The 13,892-nt window shown below is 38.0% G+C and overlaps 3 protein-coding genes across 3 annotated transcripts; all 3 read left to right on the forward strand.

Moving 5' to 3' along the window:
* The first annotated feature begins 123 nt into the window (after positions 1-123).
* On the forward strand, positions 124-3,966 carry LOC112175730 (chaperone protein DnaJ). Its single transcript, XM_024313458.2, has 11 exons — positions 124-492; positions 589-657; positions 843-938; positions 1,036-1,151; positions 1,313-1,508; positions 1,820-1,995; positions 2,630-2,759; positions 2,853-3,013; positions 3,125-3,207; positions 3,348-3,450; positions 3,629-3,966. Exons 1-11 carry the CDS (start codon positions 253-255, stop codon positions 3,870-3,872), a joined length of 1,614 nt encoding a protein of 537 aa, XP_024169226.1. The 5' UTR covers positions 124-252; the 3' UTR covers positions 3,873-3,966.
* A 314-nt stretch (positions 3,967-4,280) lies between these two features.
* Positions 4,281-5,717, forward strand: LOC112175731 (60S ribosomal protein L44). Its single transcript, XM_024313459.2, has 4 exons — positions 4,281-4,383; positions 4,947-5,126; positions 5,275-5,349; positions 5,436-5,717. The coding sequence occupies exons 1-4, from the start codon at positions 4,381-4,383 to the stop codon at positions 5,493-5,495; spliced, it is 318 nt and encodes a 105-aa protein (XP_024169227.1). The 5' UTR covers positions 4,281-4,380; the 3' UTR covers positions 5,496-5,717.
* A 3,720-nt stretch (positions 5,718-9,437) lies between these two features.
* Positions 9,438-12,694, forward strand: LOC112178685 (probable inactive receptor kinase At1g48480). The gene is made up of 2 exons (XM_024316869.2): positions 9,438-11,148; positions 11,720-12,694. Exons 1-2 carry the CDS (start codon positions 9,792-9,794, stop codon positions 12,337-12,339), a joined length of 1,977 nt encoding a protein of 658 aa, XP_024172637.1. The 5' UTR covers positions 9,438-9,791; the 3' UTR covers positions 12,340-12,694.
* Positions 12,695-13,892: the final 1,198 nt, after the last annotated feature.

Genomic DNA, 13,892 nt, shown 5'->3' on the forward strand with positions numbered 1-13,892 from the left:
GAACAATCTCTCCAGACGCGTTTCCTGTTGGCAAAAAGTTACTCCCCTAATTAATTTTATGAATTGAAAAAAAAAAAAAAAGAATAAATAACCACCATAGTTGGAGTGATTGAGATTATGTTTAGGAAATAGTATGCTCTAACCCCATCCTAAAACCCCTGCAAACCCCAAAGCTCTCACTTCCTCACCCCTCTAATTCTTCATAAACCTTGTCCACTATCCACACCACTCCAAACCCTCCAAGAACTAAGCATGCCCATAATTCAAACCCACTCACCTTACTCTTTCAGCTCCTCCACTCTCAGGCCCTCTTCCACATTCTTCACCGGAAAAGACCCAACTTTGAAACCCAATTTCGCTCCTTTCATCCGTACAAAACCTCCACGTTTGGTCCTCAGGGCCGCCGGAACCGATTACTATAAGACCCTCAACCTCGACAGAAATGCAACCCTGAAGGAGATAAAGACATCTTATCGAAAGCTCGCTCGACAGGTTAGCTTTTCTCAGTTGGGTATTGAAAATGTGAGCTGCTCTTAGCGAAAGTTTAAATCTTTTTTGACTTTGATGAATACCCAATTGTTGGAACAGTACCATCCTGATTTGAACAAGGGCTCTGGAGCTGAAGACAAGTTCAAAGAGATTAGTGCTGCATATGAGGTACTTCTACCAAGGCTTACTGTGTAGTTTTGATAGTTTTTGGTTTCGGTAGTGATGTATCATGTATTGACTGATGTTGTATGAAGTTGGTTTAGCAGTTATGAAATTAGTGAATGTATATTGCATGATGCATCAATGCTTCCTTATATGGTTTCGATTCAAGTGGTAAGTAAGCTGTTGTTTAGGTCCTATCAGATGAGGAGAAAAGAGCTTCGTATGACCGCTTTGGCGAGGCAGGCTTACAGGGAGAATATGGTTCTTCAAACATGGGTTCAGCCGGGGTAAGATCATGCATACCACAGTGTTAGTTCTTTAGTTTTTCTACTCAAGGCACTAATCGTGTTAACTGCATTCTGATGAATGATCACTATTACGTAGGTGGATCCTTTTGACGTTTTTGATGCGTACTTTGGGGGAAGGGGTGAATCAGGAGGCATGAACTTCAATTTTAACTTCAATACGCCAAACTCAGGAAATCAGGGCCTTGACATTCGGTAATTGTCTAGCTGTGCTATCACTATTAATTGGTTATGTACCTGTCAAAGCATGTCCTTTTTTGCCTTAACAAAGTAGAGTTCAATATTGGTTTGCATGTTTGTAGAAGTATGCTAATACTATGACCTTCAAATGACTTGGTCATTCTTCTATGTTCCAGGTATGAAATGCAACTGAGCTTTGAAGAATCCATTTTCGGAGGACAGAAGGAATTTGAAGTTTCTTGTGTTGAGACTTGTGATACGTGTGGTGGAAGTGGTGCTAAATCTGATAACTGCATCAAATCATGTACTGGTTGTGGAGGAAGAGGAGGGGTGACAAAAACTCAGAGAACACCATTTGGCATGATATCCATGGTAAAGGGATCCATTTTGATTATTAAAATCATGGATAATTGTAGTACATCCAATTTTGAAAGAAGTTTTCTTTGCCTCATCCGTGCAGATAGTATTGCAAGTATCAAAGAAATTTTAACAGTTGAATCAGTATATGTGCGTGGGTGTTTTATAAATTGTTGGAAGTTAAATGCAATATGTTCAGATTTGCTGTAAGCCTATGAACATAGAGTTAATCTGATAATTATTTAGTCTGCCTCTTCCTACCAATGACTCAAGATCTCATTACATGTTTATTGGTGTGCTGATTGCTCATATTTTTTAATCAATAGGTATCTACCTGCTCAAAGTGTGACGGTCAAGGTACAATAATAACTGATCCCTGCAAAAAATGCAATGGCAAGGGACAAGTGCAGTCAAAAAGAGCAATGGTTGTAACCATTCCAGCTGGTGTTAGTGATGGAGACACAATGAAAGTTCAAGGGGAGGGGAATATTGATAAGAGAAGGTGTTTACACAGTTCAAATTAATGTTCTCAGTATTATTTTCCTTTTTCTTTTGCTAACTAGTCTTTACATTTGGGTTTTTGAACTTCTCTATGAGAGGCCATCTGGCCGTGTACCTGCTGTGTCTTTTTCTTATGGGTGCCTTAGCAACTGGTTTAGCAAGTGAGCTAGATCAATGTATGGGGTGTCGGAGGGAGAAGAATAAAGGGCATATTAAAGATAAACAAAAAAGAATGAAGTTTGGTGTCACACAATTAGTCATATATGTTGGTCAAAAAGTGGTTTCTTAGTTGTTGATTTCTGTCGTAATTGGTTAATTAAAGAAATTATAAATATACAGCTCTGTTAATAGAAGCAGATTTCAGATAAATTACCATCTTTCTCTGGAAACTATTGTGACCTACCAGAGGAATTCACATTGGCTGGGAAGTTTTATTCTTCCAGGATTATATAGGGTAATAATATACTTACAATGTTCTGATTCTTACGGCATTTGACTCTATATTGAATATAGTTCACTGTTTCCCGCCTTAATGCACTTTTCTTTCATGTTAGTCATTCTTTCTAGAATACCTGGCACATATTTGTGCACTTTTACTGTTTGTGACTTTCTTTAATATTTACTTTTTTTGGCAGGGGTGTAGTTGGTGATGTCTACATAATGCTTCGTATAAATGAAAGGACTGGAATTCGGAGGGAGGGTGTCAATCTATTTTCAACTATAAATATTGATTATACTGAGGCTATTTTAGGAACTGTGATAAAGGTAATAGTAACATTACCATATGAGGGTTCCGATATGTAATTGGTAGTAGAGTTGTATAGGAGTTGTGTGACATGAAACTTTCATTTACTTTAGGTAGAAACTGTTGAAGGCATGAAAGAGCTTGAAATTCCTTCTGGAATTCAGCCTGGAGAAACAGTAAAGTTGTCCCGTATGGGGGTTCCAAACATGCGTAAACCTTCTGTTAGAGGAGATCATCACTTTGTTGTGAATGTACTTATTCCAAAGAGAATCAGGTTGCAGTTCTTGAACTATATTATGCTTCCTTCTTTCATGTAGTTTTAAAATATTAGTTTAACTTGAGCATCCAGCTTGATATACAAATACCTTGTATTTTTGAATGACAGTGGCGCAGAACGCACACTTGTTGAAGAACTCGCTTCACTTAGGACCTCTAAAAAGGGCCACTCAGGTGCTTCAAAAGGCACTGGTATGTAGATTCAACTTTCAAGTCTGTTATGAACTACTATCTAATTATCATATATATATATATATATCAATATATATATTTATATATCAATTGAATTTATCATGGTTTAATACTATTCTTATTTTCTTGCACTGTCCCAGGGACACAAGATGCGCATAAAAGCAGAAACCACGCAACTAGTACTTCAAGGCAGGGGAAAAAATGTGTTTCGTCCTTGTGGAACTCTATAAAAGGCGTATTGGGGTATGCCTTTGTGTCTCATTTCCATAAGTTCTGGTTTTCGGTCTATCTTCATGTTAAAAGAAGAAAATTTCTGCATTCTATTATTCTGGTTCTGTCATTTCTTGCCTCTCATATCTGAATTTGAATCACCATGGGTTTGCATGCATATGAGCTGCTTTAACCATGCCCCATTTCGCAGGGGGAGGCAGTCGCAGGAGAGATTTGCATCAGTTACCATGGACAGACCGGCACTTTTGTGGGGTTCAAGCAAGCCTGATTCCTTTTATATGGCATCAATTTTTGGAGTTTTAGTTGTAACTTGTATTTGTACCGCGATAGGAAAGACTCGAAACCTCACTTTATCACAACACAAGGATAGTTCTCGTACTCATAGAACAAACAACAATGCTGACGGAAATACTCGATCTGACATAGATGATTAAGTTGCTCACAGAGATGTAACCATTGTCGATGCGGCACGAAACTGTAATAGTAAATTCTGATATCAATACAAGGAACACATTTTTCGTGTACTTACGTATGATGAATATGGCAATAACTTGCACTTCCCAATTCTCAGCGAGTAAAGATAGAGTCCAAGGTAGTATTTCAAGATGTTCTCTAGATGCTTATTGTCATCAGGGGTTTAGGCTCAATGTTCTCCTCATTGTATTCGACAGTTTAATTAATCAAGACTTGAGGGCAACCGCAGCAGCCCTTTATTCAACAAAAAAAAAAAAAAAAAAAGATGAGTCCAAAGCGTTGAACAGAGAAATTCATGGGAGGTTTAACGGGCCGAGCCCAACTCACTCTAGAAAAGCCCAATCTATTTTTTTTTATTTTTAAATAAAAAAACCCGCAAAACCCTAAAACCCACCCCAAGAACGTTATAGAGGCCGCGTCCGCTTTCTTCTTCTTCTCAGTCTTCTCCATCTCCACGCCGCCGTAGCCATGGTACCTCTCTCTTTCTCTCTGTCATCTATAGATTATATTCACCCTTTTATTCTCGCTCTCTAATTCTACATATACATAAGTCTGCTTCTGCGGTAAAGTTACTATGGTAGTGATTTTTCATATATGTAGTAGATGAAGGCTATTGATTTTTGCTTCTACCATGTGCGCTGCGCTTTAAAGTTGATTTGGTGTTAAAAAAACAATGATTATATTGTAGAATGGATAATTGTGGAGTTCATTGTAAATAGTTGTACTTGGTTTTAGTTCAGTAGAAAGTGTGATAGTGTTTTAGTTCTGGTATGAAGCTCGAACAGCTTCTTAGACTCTAAATTTGGATTAATTATTGGCAATAAGCTGTCTAGGTATTACGAATGGTTTATATGCTGTTTTGTGTACGAAGTGGAATCTTTAGATTGTGGTATGATGGTTGTGGAATTTTTTTTTTAGTGATGGTTATTGCATTGTTTGGGTTTGGTTGGATTACTGATGTCCTGTTTCATTTTGCTCTATTTTGTTTTGGTTCTTTGAGCGTTGATCGTAGCTTGGGGTTTTGGTGTTTTCAGGTGAACGTTCCGAAGACAAAGAAGACCTACTGCAAGAACAAAGAGTGCAAAAAACACACCTTGCACAAAGTCACGCAATACAAGAAAGGAAAGGACAGCCTTGCTGCTCAGGGAAAGCGTCGTTATGATCGTAAGCAATCGGGTTATGGAGGTCAGACCAAGCCGGTGTTTCACAAGAAGGTAAAACACATAAATTTATCGGTGCATTCTTTGCTTTCTGGAATTAAAAAGTAAAATTTACAAACAAAAAATCAAGAATTTCTGTACTGAAGTTGATTGATTCGGTCTGTTTCCACAATGTCATATTTTACTTTCTTAATTCTACCAGGCCAAAACCACCAAGAAGATTGTGCTGAGGCTCCAATGCCAGGGTTGCAAGCATGTGTCGCAGCACCCAATCAAGGTTAGTGTTGTGTTGTTTAGGTTGCTCCTTTTTGTTTTCGATTTGCATCCAACCTGATGCCTGACTGTTGCCACTGGTTTTTGCAGAGGTGCAAGCACTTTGAGATTGGAGGAGACAAGAAGGGCAAGGGAACCTCTCTTTTCTAGACACACCATTTTGGTTTTATCTTTTGTTTTTGCCTTGTCAATTTTATGTTGAACACCAAAGTTATCGGTGAGACTCAGTTTTTGCTTTCAATCGAGATTAGCTTTTTAGACTGCATGCATCTCTTAGTGGTCTTGTCTGAAATTGATCTGTTGACACATACCCCTGCTTATGCTAAAAGAAACAAAATTGGCTTCTAGTTATGGAAGTGCTGCTTCACATCACATGCCTTTGTAGTTATGGGCCACCCAAGTCGTTTTTGTGGCATTCAATTTCTCACTCTCTTGGGTTGTCCAACTGCATTATTGATATAGTTGTGGTCCATTATTTAGATATTGTTCTTAACAATTTTTTCTTCTTCTTTTTTTTTCTTATAGAAATGACATTCTGATTGTAGGCTTTTTGGGTTGATCATCGTCTTAATTTCTAAAATTGAAACGTTGACTATGCACATCCAACATGCTAAGCATTTTAGATTTTGGCTGATGGATCAAGTTGTGGACCATTCCACAACAGACGGGAGACTGGAATACTTTCAATTACACTTGGTATTCTTTAGCTAGTCAAGGAAACACATAGTGAGCTCATAGCCAGCTTTCATTTCTTCAAAATCAAGTAACCTTAATCCTATAGACTAGTTCCAAAGTTGTACAGGGGTCAATTTCATGGCTGATAATCGACGCAATATGGAATTGGTTGTGGATAGAGAGAGATTAATCGTGCGAGCAGGCAAGCAATCAAAGCTATGGCGTATTTATGAATTAAACCAATTTATGAATTAAACCACAAGATAACTGTTTCTGTGGACAGACCAACTGCATCAGATAATTACTTCTGAGGGTCTGCTTCTGATTTAATACACTAGGTTCGGTTATTTTACACTCTTTTTGTGAATATTTAATATGTTTTATAAAATTTAGTGGTATCAGTAAAATAAAGATATTTTCGACTAAAATTAATCTTTCTAACGCACCTAATTAAAATTGAAAGCGCTTAAATACTTACAACTTTAGCTATCAGATTCAGTGAGAAACGCGCATGTGTGTGTGTGTGTATTTGTGACGGTGAGTAAGAATTGTTGATAAGAAGAGCCGACATATATAAAAGGCTTAGCAACATGAATATTAGCTTTAAAGGCTAAGTGATTACGGCCTTTAACGTAAATCATGATTAGTTGTAAGTACATGCCTATTACCCGCAAGAAAGTGCATTTACATATTCTCACCTAAAATTAAACATATCTTTTGAACCCTTAAATTGATTAGCACCTACTGGCTCTTAATTAATCAGATTCTAGTGTTGCTCTATGATTCATATCTCTTTTTCTTGTTTCTACAGTCGATGGCATATTTTATATGAATGCGTGGAATCCCACCACCACCACCTTAATTTCATTGAAAGTGTTTGTTTAGTTCATTACTGGTTATGTAAATGGTCCTACTCCATGATTTACAGCTCTTATGGTCTCTGTTTGGTAAGGTCAATAGACTAACATGCAATAATTGTCTTTGATATTTTTTACTATATAGTTTATATGAGTCCTTTGATGAACGCAGCATCCAACGCCATAGATTTCTCAGATGATTAATGGCGCTTTACATCACATGATCAATTAAGAAAGAAGCTTCCTTGCAAACGAGATCAAGTATTACAGTAATTCGAAGTATGTCATACTTCGAAATTCTTCATTGTTCGTTTATCATAAAAATTCAACTGTGAAGAGGAAAAATAAATTGTCCTGTCTTGATTAATTTTTTCACAACTTTACCTTTATAATGGTAATCTACTCACTCGGAGTTAGGCTACATATATATTCCAACTGTCTCTATCTTTACCTTTTAAATCATTTTCATATGAAGAGTAAATAATTTCATTGCCTGTGAAATGAAAAATTAAAATTTAAACAAGTTAAAAAAAAAAACTAATCAACGGCTACTTTCAATTAATTATTTGGCTTACAGAGACAACTCTAATTATCTTGTATCCATATAGTATCATATTAATTCATGTGGTCTACGGTCTACCTACAAGTTTTAATTAAGGTTGCTAAGAATTAGATTACATAATTGAGTTTGGTAGATATACGGTCTTAATCACAAAATTAAATTATTTCAATTAGAAAGTATATATTTTAAAAAAATACATATATCTTGTAACGTGGTGGACCAGCCTAAGACATAGGTCCCACCCAAGGTTTGCTAAAGACACCTCAGCAAGCTATGAGTCCTTCCAACGGTAGGATGCGTCGGTGGGTGACCTTATCTTGTCAATACATCGGACGGCTCACAGTGCATGATCCGTTGACCAATTATAACCATAGTCAAGAAAAGCCTTAACTTGTTGCCATGTATATTGGATTTAATTGGCAATTTTTAGCATCATTCTGTTATGAGCAAAACCATAATTAGCATACTTCTAATTTGAAAATGGCAAAAATTTAAGAAAAATCTAAGAATTTTTAGTGTTAATTAACAACATGAATTTGACCTCCCTACCAAAAATGTGGAGTTGAATAAAAAGCTAAGACGTGCTACTAATTATCTTAGCTAAATTAGCAATTTTGAACTGATTGACTTAGATTATGGATATATTAGCTTAACTTAAACATGATTATAATCTATTGATTTTGGTGAATATATATATATATATATATATATATACCCAATTAATTATTACTACAGTTCCTTCTTGATTAGCCTTGAAGCTTAGTTTTTGGTCATGTTCAAATGAAGAGGACTACACTGGTAGCAAAAATTCTAATATGGACCAAGGTGTAGGTAGACCATAGGCAAAATGGAGGGTAAAATGGGGTATTTGGGTGATATAATAACTGATTTTTTGCCTTGGTGTAGGTAGACCTTGGTCCATAGAAGACTCTTTGCACTGGTAGTTGTATAAGTTATAACAAGATCCCGTTATTAACCTTGCTTATAATATGCCCGGGAATTAAAAAAGAAACACTCAAAAATTAACTTAATCTTGATTATCACTTAAGCAATTTTGTTTTGGTTCTTGAAAAAGTAAGTGGCTTTTGAAAGTGGACAAAGATGTTGGTAATTGAACCACCAAAATGACAAAATGCCCTTTATTGCCTGAAAATTAGGATGAAAAAGTATTTTTCAAGTGTCAAGACAGAAAAACAGTGTTCAAGCATCCCAAAGAGGTTATGTTATGGTACTTAAGTATTTGGAAATTCATTATTTAAATAAAAAACAATTATTATTTTCTAGTTTTTTTAGGACCTTACTACTCTCTAAATGACTAAAAATCTCATATATTTTGTTAATTGAAATGCCAAGTGGTGACATGCCACCTATCTAAACAGCTTGGCACAAGCTGTGTGTACCTCCAATGAATAATTAGGGTCACTATAGTTGTAATAATTAAACAACATTATAATAAAATGCCCATTTGGGTCTTAAAATATTCTGTCATGCTCTCTTTCATCCCTCCTTCCAAAAGAAAAGAATCACTTTTCATAAATCCCACCCCAAAAAAAAGAAAAAAAGAAAAATTTAAGTCACTGCTTTATCCAATATCCCATGAATTATTACCAGTAGGATTACTCATCAGCTTGAAGCAAACAATGATTTTAACAAAGAAAGATATAAAATTTACCACAAAATAAGGAAGATGTTAAAGACAATGGAAGAGGTATAGAGCCAAGTGTCAAAGAAAAAGACACAAAATGAAAGGAATCCAATAACACAAAAGCCATTGCTTCAATAAATACAAAAATACATACTTACCTTAAATATCAAATCAAAACCCATCTAACAGTCACTTCAATTTCATATATAGAAAAAAAAATTATATCCAGTAAAAAGAGAGAGGAAACCAAAAAAAAAAAAAAGCAAAAAGAAGAAAGGCTGTTTTGACTACTGTTATCCAATTGAGTATCCACCAGGTCACCCCACTTCTCTCTCTCTCTCTGTGAACAGCTAGGGTTTCTTTCTTTCTTTCTCTCCTTTTGCTTTGTCACTTCTTCCTTATTTAGTCCCACTGTATACTCTATTTACCTCACAGCCTGGACACCCCACTTTCTCTCTCTAGAAAACCAGTAGAGAGAGAGAGAGAGAGAACAGCCACAAAAAGGGCCAAAAAGCAAAGAGCAAATGCAGGTCCCCAAACACCCACACTAGTACTTTCTACTGCTACTTCCCTCTTCTCTTCTTCCCAAACCAACAAAAATGGATGAGCTTTGAAGCAAATTAAACAAAGCAAGAGCAAGAACAACCCAACTCAACTCCCATTCCACCAGTGCCTGTTCTGTTCTGTTCTGTTCTTTCTCCACCATAATGCATTCCCATTATCAAAGGCAGAGTCTTTTTCACCTCTGCTTTTTCTCCATAGTACTAGTTTTGCTTCCATTAGCAACACCAGATCTGAGCTCCGACCGCGCCGCCCTTCTCGCTCTCCGCTCCGCCGTCGGAGGCCGGACCCTCCTCTGGGACGTGACCCGGCCCAGCCCATGTTCCTGGGCCGGGGTCAATTGCGAGGACAACCGCGTCACTGTGCTTCGTCTCCCTGGTGTGGCTCTCCACGGCACCATTCCCACTGGCATTTTCGGAAACTTGACCGGCCTTCGCACTCTCAGTCTTCGTCTCAATGCTCTCACCGGTCCTCTCCCGTCAGATCTCTCCGCCTGCGTTACCCTTCGTAACCTCTACTTGCAGGGCAACTTGTTCTCCGGCGAAATCCCCGAGTTTCTGTACAGCTTGCATGACTTGGTCCGGCTCAACTTGGCCTCCAACAACTTCTCCGGCGAGATCTCACCCTCTTTCAACAATCTGACAAGGATAAGGACACTGTACCTCGAAAACAACAAGCTTTCCGGGTCCGTTCCGGCTTTGGACCTCCCCAAGCTCGAGCAGTTCAACATTTCGAACAATTTGCTAACCGGGTCTATTCCGACCAAGTTACGTTCTTACAAATCGAGCTCGTTTCTGGGCAACTCACTGTGTGGAGGACCTCTCGGTGCTTGTCCAGGTGAGGCGGATAATGGAGACTTCAATATCGACGGTAGCAAGAAGAAGAAAAAGCTCTCCGGTGGAGCTATTGCCGGTATTGTGATTGGATCTGTGGTTGCTTTTGTTGTGATCGTTGCGATTTTGTTCCTTCTCTGCCGGCAGAAGAGCAGCAAGAAGACCAGCTCGGTCGACATTGCCAGGACAGTGAAGCACCCGGAGGTCGAGATTCCCGGCGAGAAGCTGCCGGAGCTGGAGAGCGGAGGTGGTTACGGAAATGGGTACTCGGTGGGAGCGGCGGCCGCGGCGGCGATGGTGGGGAATGGGAAGAGTGAAGCTGCTAATGCTAGTGGTGGTGCTGCTGCTGGAGCTAAGAAGTTGATCTTTTTCGGAAATGGGCCCAGGGTGTTTGATCTGGAGGACTTGTTGAGAGCCTCGGCGGAGGTTTTGGGGAAGGGGACGTTTGGGACGGCGTACAAGGCGGTTTTGGAGGCCGGGACGGTGGTGGCGGTGAAGAGGCTCAAGGATGTGACCATTACAGAGAAGGAGTTTAAGGAAAAGATTGAATCTGTGGGAGCTATGGATCATGAGAGTTTGGTTCCTTTGAGAGCTTATTATTTCAGCAGAGATGAGAAGCTTCTTGTCTATGATTACATGCCCATGGGAAGCTTATCTGCGCTTTTGCATGGTGAGATTTTCTGCTTCATTTATTGGGTTTGCATATTACTCTGCCTTTTCAGTTCTGGTAGTGATTACCTTATTTCTTTGACCTGCATTTCGGATGATGTTGGTTTTGATTTTTGTCAGATTTCTTCAATTTTTTGGTCACTTTTTTCCTTTCTTTTTCTTAAATTTGCGAGGAAAGTTTGTAATTATTTCATGCTTCATCTCCACAAACGCTTCTCAAGTTTGAAAGAATGGATCTTTACTCAAAACTATTCAAAATCAATTAAAGCAGCACTTATTTTCTTAATTTCAGTATTATTTGTACTGTGGTTTGCAAAGATCCAATCGTTTTGTTGTCTGTGACTCTGTATGGGCTCTTTGTATGAGATATTCTTGACTTTGCTGTGATTTCAAAATCTTCAGTTCTTAACTGATGGTCAATTTCATTTGAATTTGAGTCTTTTTCCCCAGTAAAATCTTTTAACTTCTAACTTTTCATCAATGGCTGTGACAGATACATACTTTCAAACCCATAATACCACTTGAAAGAACTTTATCTTTACTATCGTCTCGTCTTCTATTTTACATTGCAGGAAACAAAGGAGCAGGTAGAACTCCACTGAACTGGGAAATCAGGTCCAGCATTGCCCTTGGAGCTGCCCGTGGAATTGAATACCTACATTCTCAAGGCCCCAATGTCTCTCACGGAAACATAAAGTCATCCAACATCCTGCTTACAAAATCCTATGAAGGTCGGGTGTCTGATTTCGGCTTAGCACACCTTGTTGGACCCTCTTCTACTCCCAACAGAGTTGCTGGCTACCGAGCACCAGAGGTGACTGATCCTCGCAAGGTTTCACAGAAGGCCGATGTTTACAGCTTTGGGGTACTGCTCTTGGAGCTACTCACCGGGAAGCCCCCAACCCATGCTCTCTTGAATGAGGAAGGAGTTGACCTTCCAAGGTGGGTTCAGTCTATAGTTAAAGAAGAGTGGACTTCTGAGGTTTTCGATCTTGAGCTTCTGAGGTACCAGAACGTCGAGGAGGAGATGGTTCAGCTATTGCAACTTGCGATAGATTGTTCAGCACAGTATCCTGATAAACGCCCTTCAATATCCGAAGTGACAAGGCGCATTGAGGAGCTACGCCATTCTACATTGCGGGAAGATCAGCCCAATGCTGTCCATGATATTGATGATGGGTCTTCCCGATGAGTTGATCTGTACCCCTCACCTCGACCATTTTCCTTCATTGATTTGTAGTACAATATCTGCTTTCTTGTGCCCATACTTTTGCTTGTTAAGTTTCTTGTTCTTCTTGCATGTTAAATTCTGGGTCTCATCTTACCTTCATTAGGAGCCAACTGTTATTTTTTTTACCCCCTCTCTTTTATTTGTCAATGTACTAGTTTTTGCCTTTTGATTAATACACTTTTGGGGTGGATATCTGTTCCATTAGTTGTTGGTGGGTGATGGTTGCTGTAATTATTACTTCACCTTTTGCCTCTTGCCTTTATTGGTTACACAACTCCTGAGCTATTGAAATTGAGATGTTTTCAGTTGCCCCTCATATGTTAGTTGTGATGTCTGTTCATCATGTGAATGCCCCCACTTATCTTTGTTGCAAAACATTCAAATATGCATCAAACTTGGTGAGAATTTATGATTGAAGCAAAGCTCTAATGTTTTCCATCAAAATTTTGAAAACAATATTCCAACTACCAACTTGAAAACAAAGCTTAAATATCATGCTTGCAAGTCAAAATCACAAAACTGCAGATGGGTCTCTGACTCTGCATGGGTTTCTGATAGAAGATGATGCCCAGAATTCAAAACTAGAGTGCAAGTTCTGTGATGATGAAGAAGAAGAAAGCTTTTCTATGGTGGACCAAACTGTTCCATTTAAGTAGTGTGAAAAGTGAGCGCGACAGTCTGATGCACTGAGAGTGGTCCTAGAATTATGGTTCAAATTTGTTGGTATCCAAAAGCCTCTGGGATTTAAAATTAGTAGGAAAGAAAGAAAATGATAGAAAACAAATTTGGAGTTTCTCTTTTCCAATATGGGATTGTTTTTGTCCTCGCTGGTTCTGTCATATTCTGCCGTTATGTAAAATCGAAATGCTTCTGGACCAGAAAGGGATGGATACAAATATACAATACAAAAAAATTGAATGATTGGATGATACAACATTGGACATCATGCACATGCGATTTGAGAGGAGATTCGTGATGGAACTTAACCAAGTTTAATTTCATCTGTAATTCTTGTGGCAAAGATAGTGAAATGAATGATCTTAATACTAAACATCTAATAATTTTTTTGCCGATGATATCTCGTCAATGAAAAGTCATTTCTCTAATTAAATGGATACCGATGATATCTCGTCAATGAAAAGTCATTTCTCTAATTAAATGGATACGTTCAATTTAACGCACTTGCAGTATTGATGTTCCCGACATTAAACCATTGGTGAAAACCATACTCACTAGTTACATTTCTATTATTTTAATTTTAATTTTAAATTTTGATTGAACAATCATTAATTATATCTTACGATATTTAAAGGAGAATATCACAAATGGTGACTTAATTTTTACATATTCGACACTTTGGTCACTCACCTGTTAAATATATTACTTTGATCACTCAACTTTAACTCTGTTATTCACTTTAGTCACTTCTTTAATTTTTTTCATTAAAAAAAATTTATTTGCCACAATATTAATGACATTTTCGTCCAACCAATTAGGAAAAATTGAGAAATATA

Source organism: Rosa chinensis, chromosome 7 (genome assembly GCF_002994745.2).
Source record: "Rosa chinensis cultivar Old Blush chromosome 7, RchiOBHm-V2, whole genome shotgun sequence".
NCBI classification, from domain to species: Eukaryota; Viridiplantae; Streptophyta; class Magnoliopsida; order Rosales; family Rosaceae; genus Rosa; species Rosa chinensis.

Bases quoted from the DNA above. Each gene is read 5' to 3' on its own strand.
- LOC112175730 (XM_024313458.2), top strand. From the start codon at position 253: ATGCCCATAATTCAAACCCACTCACCTTACTCTTTCAGCTCCTCCACT. The intron at 1,152-1,312 runs GTAATTGTCTAG...TCTATGTTCCAG, and splicing joins AATCAGGGCCTTGACATTCG to GTATGAAATGCAACTGAGCT. The intron at 1,996-2,629 runs GTGTTTACACAG...TTTTTTTGGCAG, and splicing joins GGGAATATTGATAAGAGAAG to GGGTGTAGTTGGTGATGTCT.
- LOC112175731 (XM_024313459.2), top strand. The intron at 5,127-5,274 runs GTAAAACACATA...TAATTCTACCAG, and splicing joins AGCCGGTGTTTCACAAGAAG to GCCAAAACCACCAAGAAGAT. The intron at 5,350-5,435 runs GTTAGTGTTGTG...TGGTTTTTGCAG, and splicing joins TGTCGCAGCACCCAATCAAG to AGGTGCAAGCACTTTGAGAT.
- LOC112178685 (XM_024316869.2), top strand. From the start codon at position 9,792: ATGCATTCCCATTATCAAAGGCAGAGTCTTTTTCACCTCTGCTTTTTC. The intron at 11,149-11,719 runs GTGAGATTTTCT...TTTACATTGCAG, and splicing joins CTTATCTGCGCTTTTGCATG to GAAACAAAGGAGCAGGTAGA.